Source organism: Schistocerca cancellata, chromosome 4, assembly GCF_023864275.1.
Source record: "Schistocerca cancellata isolate TAMUIC-IGC-003103 chromosome 4, iqSchCanc2.1, whole genome shotgun sequence".
Taxonomy (NCBI): Eukaryota; Metazoa; Arthropoda; class Insecta; order Orthoptera; family Acrididae; genus Schistocerca; species Schistocerca cancellata.
Window position 1 is genome coordinate 440,877,364 of NC_064629.1, and position 12,254 is coordinate 440,889,617.

The 12,254-nt window shown below is 38.8% G+C and overlaps 1 protein-coding gene across 1 annotated transcript in view; it reads left to right on the forward strand.

Moving 5' to 3' along the window:
• Positions 1-12,254, forward strand: part of LOC126183646 (polyamine-transporting ATPase 13A3-like) — a 265,104-nt gene that overhangs the window by 182,177 nt on the left and 70,673 nt on the right. The window contains exons 13-15 of the mRNA XM_049925790.1: positions 5,777-5,904; positions 8,134-8,251; positions 10,459-10,634. Coding sequence (XP_049781747.1) covers positions 5,777-5,904; positions 8,134-8,251; positions 10,459-10,634 — 422 coding nt within the window. The remainder of the gene's footprint in view (positions 1-5,776; positions 5,905-8,133; positions 8,252-10,458; positions 10,635-12,254) is intronic.

A 12,254-nucleotide genomic window follows, 5' to 3' on the forward strand; every position in this document is an offset into this window, starting at 1 on the left:
ATGGTGAACGACAATCGCTGTTTATGTGGTTGACTGGGTTTGCAGATGATCAGCATTGTTATAATTACTAGCGAATCCATAGATTCAGAGTACCAGAGTGGAAATAAATGACTAACAGGAATAACAGGCAACTAAGATTAGATATTGTCTTCTCTGTGTATCCAAGAAAATGAAATTTTGACAAAACATTTTTGGCCAGAGCGCTGCACTATGAAGGAAGAGTTATACAGTCCCCGGCTAGCAGCCGCTAAAGTTCTTTTCTGGGAGTAGCGCGGAAAACACGTTGTACGAACACGTAATAATGCCTAACCAGAGAACAAATGTGGGATAACTAAACCGGTGATTGTGGTAGGATTAGTGAAGTTAACCAGAGAATAAATTTTGACACTGGCAGGAATAGTTACAGAATTAGTGATGACAATATTGTTTGTTAGAACGAGGAAGGAGAAGAAATGGAGACTCTCACAAATTACGGAAGAATATGACGATTCCAAATTTATATAAAAATTTCATACTACTACTTTTCGATCTACTACTACTACTACTACTACTACTACTACTACTACTATCGAGCTTCAGAAGCTCAAGAGTGTGAATGAAATGTGAAACTATTTCCTAACATAAAACTTTTTGGTTGTAGTAGGCCTAATAGGCATTTGGTATTGGTACTTCGTGAATTATATTCTGTCGTGTTATAAAAATGACCATTTGTGCCAAAACAGTCTCATTTATTTGGTGCGTGTAACAATTGCTGCAATATTAGGCAGGCCTGTTTCGTTTTATCTAGCACACATTCACAAAATACATGTAACCAGATCGAGAAACCACACCAGTCTTGGGTACTATTTGTATTAACCGCTTTTCTGGTAGTGGACAATGAAATTTCGTTTTTTCATGTACCAAAACATTGACAAACTTTGATGAAGTAATAGATTCTTTCCCAGAAAGGAAAGTATGCTATATAAAGCCATGGCAAGATTAGAGAGAAAAAAATGCTAGGACTTAAGGATTGAGGAAATGTGTTCTGTATTGCTTGTCTCTTGGCTTTACTCATTTTATGTATCCCACATTTAATTTTATGTCACTCAAAACAGCAGTTATTAGCTAATAGGCAGTAAAGACTGTAAATTTTCTGAAGAATTCTTGTTCTCCCGGTTACAAATAATCCCATCCACTATTAATTGCGAGATTTTTTTAAAATTGAGGCAGGATGTCAAACCGGCCAACTGGGAGCAGGAGAGGCACCACAGGACATTTTAATTTCCACTGGCCTGAATATAGTTTGATGGCACCGGTTACAAAATATTACACGTTTGAATTTCACAGACCGAAATACAGAGATGTGCGATGGAAAAATGCTGTGGGAAGAGGTGTGGCACTGCACTTCGGCACACTTAAGACCAAATAACGTGTCTTATGTTCCCTCGATCATATATGTTTTATGTATCAGATTCATCAGAAAGATGTGCGCTACAAAATGAAGATATTTTTGAAAAGTCGTTCCCCCCCCCCCCCCCCCCCCCCCCCCCCCCCCCCCGTCCTACCTCGAATGCTCGAGGGAGGGGGAGCACCGAGCACCACTATCCAATATTGCCCCGGTTCAGAAATTTCGTAGATCTGGATGTGATGCGCAGAGCAGTCAAAGTTGTAGTGGGTAGGTGGTACTCTCCACGTGACCCGTGTTTACGTTAAGTGATTTTGCTGTTTCCTCTTTGTTTATTGCTCTCATGTCAAATGAAAGCAAAATGTATTTCTGTGGCTGGAAGCTATCAAGTGAATTAAAATACATTCACATAATTACGGAAGGCTAAAATATGTTATTAGTTTCAGATTTTATTTTGTTTCCACCTTTCTGAGAGTCAAGCGTTAATTGCCTTGCAGAACAATGAAGTTATTTTTGTTGGTTTGTTAAAGAAATTTGACTTTTATTAATCTTTTTTGCTGAGACAGTCAATTTATTTGAAATGAAGTGTTTTTCAACTGTTCACTACATTTAAAGTTCACATTTTCATCTTCTAGCGCGTATGGCATTATGCCATAATAAAGAACCAAACATGAGATAATGCGGTACTGGTACTCCAAGAAAATTTACATCTGAATCTGGACATACGAATGTGCACTTTAAGCCGAATTATGCATTTTGGTATGGTTCACAAAATTCCCATGCTCTTGGAGTATCCTCTAATGTCTTATTTCTTTTATGACATAATATAAGATCCTTCAATGTTTTACATGTACGAACATACGGGATTCCTGCATCAGCGTAGCTGCGCAAGCGCGGCAACACCTGTCATCTGGGCAAATGCCGGGATGGTTCCTTTGAAAGGGCACGGCCGATTTCCTTCCCCATCCTTCCCTCACCCGAGCTTCCGCTCCGTCTCTAATGACCTCGTTGTCGACGGGACGTTAAACACTAATCTCCTCCTCCCTCCTGTCATCTGGCAAAACTGCTGAAACAAATCTATTTCTAACAGGTTGCAGGAAAATATTACAAATGGTTGTTTGAAAAGCGTTACTTTCAAGTAAATTAAATTTCCTTTTACAGAAGATGAACTCTGTGTGTGAATGTCCGATGAATTTAATAGCAGAGCATTTGACTCTCATTCAAAATTCAAATCTTTGAGGACGAACATTTAGAATATTTTCGAGCCCAGAAGATCAGACCTTCGTATCGTTGTTAAAAATTTTACTGTCACATTTGTGTGCGCAAAAAAGATCAACATTGTGTGTGAAAGCTTAGCTTCTCTTGCAGCTTATTAATCTCAGAGGCCAATATTATACGTGAAAGCTTTTCTTTTCTTGTAGGAACACTATGTTCATTAATTTAAACCATTACCTTTTCCTATTTGTGTGTTCGTGTTACTTAACAGTGATGTTGCTATTGGCTGACTATATCACGTGTTCTGTGGTCTGAATATCCGCTGACATCGGCTGGCGAGATCGCTTGACATGAGCTACGACTGGCTTACAAAAGCACATCGCAATCTCTATTTCAATCCTTCAAAAAGTAACATGCAGTGTTTGGTGAAATTCGAATTTATACTTTTGTAATACGAAAATATGCAGTGTACATGTTGCTGCACATCAGACATCTTTCCAAAACGTGTTTTTCCCCTGAGTTTCATTTTCTAAAGTGCCGGGAAATTTTGCGCTGGTGTATAAAACCACAAGCATTGAAATGATTGATAAGTGTTACAGTTCCAAGGAAAAGTATACTGTTACTTGACAGGGAAAAAGTGTATTTTCATCCGGAGAAAGGTTTTTTACTGGGAAATCCAGGAAAAACCAGATAATGTTTTTTTCCTCGTCTACATATATGCCCTGCCTCCTGATAATTGGAATAAGTTGAATTATAGTACCAGGCCTCAAGAGTCATAAATCAGTATGTGTTTTTTGTGATTAAGAAGAAGGAGGAGATGTTTAAAAATGTGTCCCTCTGCTATATCCATAAAGGCTTGGAAGGACTTGCTGGAAGACTGAAATCTATCAAGCAGCTGAGGAATGGTTCCCTGCTGGTTGAGACTAACAGGGCAAAGGCAGGTGGAACTACTTAGGAATTCCAAAAAATTGGGTGAGTATAATGTAATTGTTGATTTGCATAACTCACTTGACTGCAGCAAGGGTGTGGTCACATGCCGTGACATTATGGACATAAACATAGCTGAACTTAAACAGGTATGGGCATTACAGGCGATAGTAGACATAGAGCAAAGGATGTTTAGGAATAATGGAGAAATTGAGAAGACGGCCACCTTCGTTGTGACCTTAAATTCTCCATCGCTGCCTGACCACATCATGGCAGGTTTCCTCCGATTAGCGTTAGGGCTTATGAACCTAACACTATGCAGTGCTACAAATGCCAGCATTTTGCTCACACAACGGTGAGCTGCAGGGGTGAAGGGACCTGTGGGAGATGTGGAAAGGCAGTCCATGAAGCTGGGACTGACTGTCCCTCTCCAGCAGTCTGCGTTAATTGCTCTGGGAGCCACCCAGTCTGTAGCTGAGGCTGCCCTGTTTTTGCAGAGGAATGAAAAATCCAAGAAATAAGTCATCATGTGGATCCTCTGTGCAGAAGCCAAAAAGGAATATAAGGCGATAAAACCTCCTGTCTTTACCACTTTTTATGCTTCTATGGTGAAGAAACTTTTGCCTAAGGTCGACACTTCGATGCAGACAACATTCACAGTACAACCACTCACCACCACCACCAGCACCTGTACTTGCATGTGTACATGCCAAGGCAAATTGAGTAAGGATAAAGCAATCCAATTAGCTGCCACAGAAAAGTCCACTAACAGTTCCGTAGTGAGTGTCAAGAAGGCACACGACCAGCAGGTGCCTCTCAACACCCCATTTTCCCCCTCGTCCTCGAAGCAACAGGTTGCAGGGAAAGGTTCATGACGTTCAGATCAGAAGCGGTCATGACACCATCAGATGTCATTCTTTCCCCATAGCAAGATGCCAAATATATTTTGAGTTTTTTTGTAATGATTAAATATATGTTTCTTGTTAGTCACTTAATTAACTCATAGCTCAATTACTTTTATGTTTAAACTAGCCTTCAGTAGTGGAAGTACTTCTGTAATAAATGATGTACATAAGCTCTGTTTAGCTGCCAAGATGTTTCCCTTCCTCGTAATTCACGAACTGAGCCAATGCTTCATCTCTCAACAAGATGTTGAACTCAACATTCTTCTTTTGTGGCTAATTTCTAATTAATGCAATTTTTTATAAATGTGGTGGACTTAATAACATTCTGATAATTTAACGTTGGATATTTGCAGTTTATGTGTTGATTTTTCCATTTTGCCAGCAGCATCATTCATGTGACATCCAATTTTCTTCATTATGTGTGCATAAAGTTTTCAGTAGTTGTAGTGGTGCGTTAAATAAGCTCCCTTTAGCCATGCTCATATTTTTGTGTAATTTTTAGTGGTCTTTATATAGATGGGGAGTATTATACAAATGTTTTGCCCATGTTCCCCCACTTTACTTGCCAAATGTCTAGATTTTGTTGCTATAAGGGCCATTCAAAAAGAAATGAGCCGGAGGCATAATTACAGAAACCAGTACCTGTATGTTAGAAGTATTGACCCTGGCTGTTGACACTTGTCCCACTATGACACAAGGCGGTGAATGGCTGTCTCATAAAATTCCCGGGGCGACGATGTTAACCAGTTCTGCACTAACAGTTGGACATCGTCGTCTACATGAGTGCAGGAAAGGTTATGCTAATGTTCTTCTTTGACCAAGATGGCCCCCTTCTGATTCACTTCCTGGAGCATGGGACAACAGCGAATGCCCAGCATTACTCGCAAACCTTGACCACCCTTCGCCAAGAGATCAAATCAAAACAACCAGGCAGTCTTATCCATGGGGTCATTCTGCTCCACGACCATGCAAAGCCTCATTCAGCCAACACAGTCGTGGCACTCCTGCAGAAATTCAAATGGGACATTCTCAGCCACTCCATACAGTCCAGACCTCTCTCCCTTAAAAAGGCCCTGAGGGGCAAACGATTCACTTTGGATGATGACATCCACCTGTACGTGTGAAACTGGTTAATATCGCAACCCTGGGAATTTTATGAGACAGCCATTCACGGCCTTGTATCATAGTGGGACAAGTGTCTCAACAGCCAGGGTCAATACTTCTAACATCCAGGTACTGGTTTGTGTAATTATGCCTGCGGTTCGTTTCTTTTTGAACACCCCTTATAAATATATTCTTAGTGAAACTTGTATTATTAACTAACCTATTTTTGTTTTATTCCTAGTGCCACGAGATCTACACAGAATACTTACAAATTATGCCTCTGGTGGCTTCAGAATTATAGCATTGGCATATAGAGATTTAGATCCCAAGTTTTCATGGTCCCAAGCACAACGAGCCAGAAGAGAAGTGGTAAATGTTCATTGACTCAGTTAATAATGTTATACAGTTATCTAGTTGAATATAGTGTTTGTTGTTGTATTTTTCATATCATTGGTTCATGGTATGTACTATGAATATGACATAAATTCAAACCTATTTTTAGTGCAATAGGAGTTCATTGATAGGTTTCCTTTGAGTATGCATTATAAGAAGGAGAAATATTTGTTGCCTTCTACATCTACATGATTAATCTGCAATTCACATTTAAGTGCTTGGCAGAGGGTTAATCGAACCACAATCATACTATCTCTCTACCATTCCACTCCCGAACAGTGCACAGGAAAAATGAACACCTAAACCTTTCTGCTCGAGCTCTGATTTCTCTTATTTTGTTTTGATAATCATTCCTACCTATGTAAGTTAGGCTCAACAAAATATTTTTGCATTTGGAAGAGAAAGTTGGTGACTGAGATTTCGTAAATAGATCTCGCCGCGACGAAAAAGTCTTTGCTTTAATGACTTCCATCCCAACTCGCGTATCATATCTGCCACACTCTCTCCCCTATTACGTGATAATACAAAACGAGCTGCCCTTATTTGCACCCTTTCTATGTCCTCCGTCAATCCCACCTGGTAAGGGTCCCACACCACGCAGCAATATTCTAACAGAGGACGAACGAGTGTAGTGTAAGCTGTCTCTTTAGTGGACTTGTTGCATCTTCTAAGTGTCCTGCCAATGAAACGCAATCTTTGGCTCGCCTTCCGCACAATAATATCTATGTGGTCTTTCCAACTGAAGTTGTTCGTAATTTTAACACCCAGGTCCTTAGTTGAATTGACAGCCTTGAGAATTGTACTATTTATCAAGTAATCTAATTCCAACGGATTTCTTTTGGAACTCATGTGGATCACCTCACACTTTTCATTATTTAGCGTCAACTGCCACCTGCCACACCATACAGCAATCTTTTCTAAATCACTTTGCAACTGATACTGGTCTTCGGATGACCTTACTAGATGGTAAATTACAGCATCACCTGCGAACAACCTAAGAGAACTGCTCAGATTGTCACCCAGGTCATTTATATAGATCAGGAACAGCAGAGGTCTCAGGATGCTTTCCTGGGGAACACCTGATACCACTTCAATTTTACTCGATGATTTGCCGTCTATTACTATGAACTGCTACATTCCTGACAGGAAATCGTGAATTCAGTAGCACAACTGAGAAGATACCCCATGTATGTCTGTCTGGATCAGATGCAAATGTTATGCAAATGAGAAGGATTCAGGTTTCGTTCACATCAGGATAGTTTTTGTGTGTCACTAAAAGGTTTAATGGCTTCATGAATTTTGTGTCCAGTCTTTGCCAATAGTGCATTGTAAAGTTGCAGGGCCGGCCGGTGTGGCCGTGCGGTTCTAGGTGCTTGAGTCTGGAACTGCGTGACCGCTACAGTCGCAGGTTCGAATCCTGCCTTGGGCATGGATGTGTGTGATGTCCTTAGGTTAGTTAGGTTTAAGTAGTTCTAAGTTCTAGGGGACTGATGACCACTGATGTTAAGTCCCATAGTGCTCAGAGCCATAAAGTTGCAAGTGCACTTTGAATTTAACTTGTTACCCATACAAATTTGTAGCAGTGATGGTATTTCTACTCAGATTGTTAAAATTTTAGGAACTGAATCAGACTAATAATTTAATATAAGAAGATACTTTGAATGAATAAGAGAAGATCTGTTACAAATTTCACAAGGGTGGGAACAAATACCTGTGCCAACCTTCAGTTTCTGGTAGATAAGTAGTGAAGACATTTTGAGCTATAAATTAACAACCTGAAAAAGGACTAACATATGTCAAAGGAATTTATTGAAACCAGTAGTTTCTGCTTATTTCAAAATTAGAAACATGTTGTGGTGAAATGCTACGACTAGCAAACAGAATAATCTAAGTTCATGTGTGCTGATATTGGAAAGATCCTGAACCGGAAGACACACATTATAGGTCATCTGAAACATATAGACTTTGTCTTTTGCATCACATATTGTAGCAGACATAGAGGTTAAAATGCTAGAAAATTGACAACTTTTCCTATTTTCATGGTGAAAGTGATAAGAGATCAGGGAAAGTGTTCAGTATTATAGTACTGTTTTACAAATTTTTAGTCCTGTGTATTCACTCGACATGAAGCAGTATCATCCATTATTGTGATAGTGTGCAACTTTTTAAGGTCAGAAGAATATCTAGTCAACTTATATTTTTCAGATGGAATGTGATCTTACATTTCTTGGACTTCTGATGCTGTGTAACAGCTTAAAGGCCGAGACACTGGGTGTCATTCACCATCTACAGACAGCTAAATTACGGTGTGTTATGGTTACAGGTAAAGTTTTATACGTTTCTAAATACTGTTAGCCATCCTTATTTGTCTGTCATCTTCACCCTTTCAGATAATATCAAAAGTCTATGCCTCTTCATTAAACAGATTGTTTTCTCTATGTATAACAAGCAATAGCTTAAATTAAGAGACAAGTATATTGTAATGATTTTACTTTGGTGTGGTGCCAATGTCATGTGAAACTTTTTGAAAGGTATATCTTCCATATGACTGTACAACAGATTTCATTCCACAGTGTAGATTTTGGCCTTGGCCATTTTCAAGTGTTAAAACTGCTACACATTAAAACACAGTAAAAGTACAACTATCAGCAAAATAGCTGGGTAAACAGTTAAATTAATGTATAGGCTGCATGATTTGTTCTCTTACTTATGTATCAAAAATCTGATTAATCTATTGCAGTTTTAACACTTGAAAATCTAGATTGTGGAATAAAACATGTTGTACAGTCAAATGGTGGTTATATCTTTCAAAAAGTATATTGTAGTCATAACATATCTGCAAGTTTTATAAATGGTGACTATGCCATACAGAAGACTTGTAGAACAATTGTTTGAATCAATAGAATGAAGAACCAGTCCAAGTTGCAAATATTTTATTTTTCATTCGATGACTACTTTCTGGCCAAGACCCGTTTTTAAATCAACATATGCACTGTGAATGTACATTACATATTTTGTTGACATCTTTGGAAATGCAATTTTTGACTTTGTTATGTTGATTTAAAAACAGGTCTCGGTCAGAAAGTAGTCATTGAATGAAAAATAAAATATTTTCAACTTAGACTGGTTTTTCATTCTATTGATTAACAGAAGTTGCTGTCCCAAGTTACTCCAGCATGCTACAAGTTTATAATTGTGAGAATACTGACTCATAGTTGGTTATCACCAATTGGATGAAGTTGGTAGAAATTAGCAAGCACTGAGAGTCACTGGATGTTTTTAACTGTTGTGGTGTAGCCCCATCTCTCATTGTGTGCCTCAATTATAATTCTTAAGACCATTAGCATTTTGCATCCACCCAAATGACAAATATCCTAGCCAGTCCATCTCTCGTCATTACTTCCAACCCCTTCCTACATGAATCATATCTATGTGAAAGACCTGTTCCAAAGCAGCCTCTTAACATACTATACTAGAGTCCCATCACAGCCATATCTTTCCCTGCCAGTCAGGACCATCTATGCAAGCAGTTGTGTCATATATCAACTTCACTGTAATTACTGCACAGTCTTCAATGTGGGAAAGACTACCACCTAGCTGTCTACCTAATTAAATAGCATCTACCAATCTTATGACCAAGAACAAAGTTGACCACTGAGTGGCTGAGCATGCCGTTGAGTAGAATGTGCTTGTCCTCAGTGACTGCTTCATAATCCATATCATTTGGATTCTCCCCTCCACTCCCCCCCCCCTCCTCTTAATCCCAGCCTCACAATAACACATTCTCTGAATTGTGTATACCTGATTTATCTCTGCAACACATCAAACACATCATTTGATCCCTGAATCCCCTGGTTTTGATCTCTGCTAGCCCCTACCTGTCACTCATCTCTACCACTGTTGCAGTACTGTCCCCCCCCCCCCCCCTTTCGCACACGCACAAAATGAACATCCAACAGCTCTACTCTATATATCATTGCTTCAAATAACTTTAATTTAATCATAAACTAACCTGAAGATGACTGTATGGTTATCAGCTGAAATATCAGAAGAAATATTGCTGTCTTGGATGCATGCTCAAAAGATGATGGAATAAAGCTCTTCATTTCATCACTTAAATTTGATTTATCTATCTGTTAATCTAAGACCACACTGGCCTCTTTCAAAAATACGCACACGCACACACGCACGCACGCACACGCACGCACGCACACACACACACACACACACACACACACACACACACACACACACACGCACACACACACACACACACACACACACACACACACACACACACACATGACCACACTCTCTGGCAATTGGAGCCAGACTGTTCCACCTGCCAGAGACTGTGGTGATGTATGTGCAAGTTTTTTTTGCTTGAGTGTGTGCATGAGTGTATGTTGTCTATTTTTGACAGAGACGTTGTTGGCCAAAAGCTAACTTTCAGGCAGTCTTTTTGTTGTGCCTTTCTATGACTCATTCTGTGATTTATATACTCCTATAACTTTGTTTCATACATTTCAGGTGACAATATTCTTACAGCAGTCAGTGTGGCAAGAGACTGTGGCATGGTACTACCATTAGAAAATGTTATCCAGGTTGTAGTTACTCAATCTGAAGATGGTGAATCTATGTCATTAAAGCTGAAGCCCATTGGAGGAGGCTTGTACCCTGAATCTCCAAGGAATGATTATAGTAGTGTGAGTAAAAGTTATCTTGCTCTGCATTGTGCCAATTCATTTTCTTCATATATTCATATACTTCATCCAGACATAATTTTTATTTTTTGGTTGGAGTACAGTTACACTGTTGTGTATGTCGCTTAGTCTGTGTATATCAAGAGTCATACTGTTAGCTAAAAAGTTAGAAAGTATTATAATATTAAATAGTTTTATAAAAGATGATAAGGCAGTGATTACCATGTCTTGAGCTCAAATCAGTTATGAAAATACATGCGGTTTGTATGAAGCATGTTCAGTCAACTGCGTTTCAAACCAAAGTCTTATAAAATGAACCAAATTGATCAAAGGCATTAAGCTTTTCACATGAAAGGGATTGTACTCACAAAACTGAGCTTATCATGGGGATTGTTAAAACTTACACTCCACTAACAAATAATTTTATACTGGCCAAAGCGTGTGGTAATATGCACTGTAGACTCTAGGTCCAAGATGTGTTGTGTTGTGTTGTGTTGTGTTGTGTTGTAATCACCTGTAGAGAAATCGGTTGCTGTCATGTGGCACTCTGTGGCCAGTGGCTGACATCTTCAGCAAAAAGCGTTCTTAGCGAGACAGAAAGCTGCAAACTCTGCAGAATAGTATTTGGAAGGTTTTGCTATTACTGGTGGGTTAGAAAGTGGTACAATCAGCTTTGCACTTCATCCAGACATAATTTTTATTTTCTGGTTGGAGTGCACTTACGCTGTTGTGTATTTCATTTAGTCTGTGTATATCAAGGGTCATACTGTTAGCTGCAGAGGATTTGTCAAAGTACAGTACAACTCTATGTTTACGTTTCCGGAATTAACATTTTTCCAGAGTTTGACATTTTTTATCGTTCCTGTTAAATTTCCTGTGTCCACAATGTTAATTTGCACCTGATTTTGTGTCAACATATTTATAATTTTTCTGCAATTTATGTATTACAAAAAATGTTCATGGAGAAAAAAAATGATGCTGGCATGATGATCTCCATCCAGTAGTGTTTACAAATATTACATGGTTAAGTTTCTCAACACCAGGGCACTGTACTCAGTGGATTTTAACTGGTCAAATAAAGATATCATGACCAATAACAACCATTTCCAATCTGTTCTCTACTGTGCAAACGCAGTTTCGTGATTGTTGTGATTATAGTGACACCTTTGTCGAACCTTATTTAGTGTGTTTCGGCATTTGGCCACCTGTAGCTCTAGTTGACACAGTCATTCACCATAGACCATATATATTTATCTATGGTCATTCACTTTGCATTTCTCAAATGTTTTTAGTTTAAACACAGTGCCGGTTATGTATTTTTTTCATGCTGAGCAAAACATACTTCTGCACATATTTGCACTTGACAATGACAGAAAATTCTCAAAACACTTCATGCTAAGCATGAAAAAATACATAACTAATGCAGTATTCCATTATTTAAATAATGAATGGCAGATACAGGCTTTCCAAAAACATCAATTGTGACATATGAAATTGAGTCAAACGTTTCTACTTACCAGACAGTTATCAATTCCAGTTACATCAGTGGTTTTTATTAGATAATAAACCTTTATTAGATATTAAACAAGTCCCTGACAAGTCTTTTGCTGCCTGTTATGTACA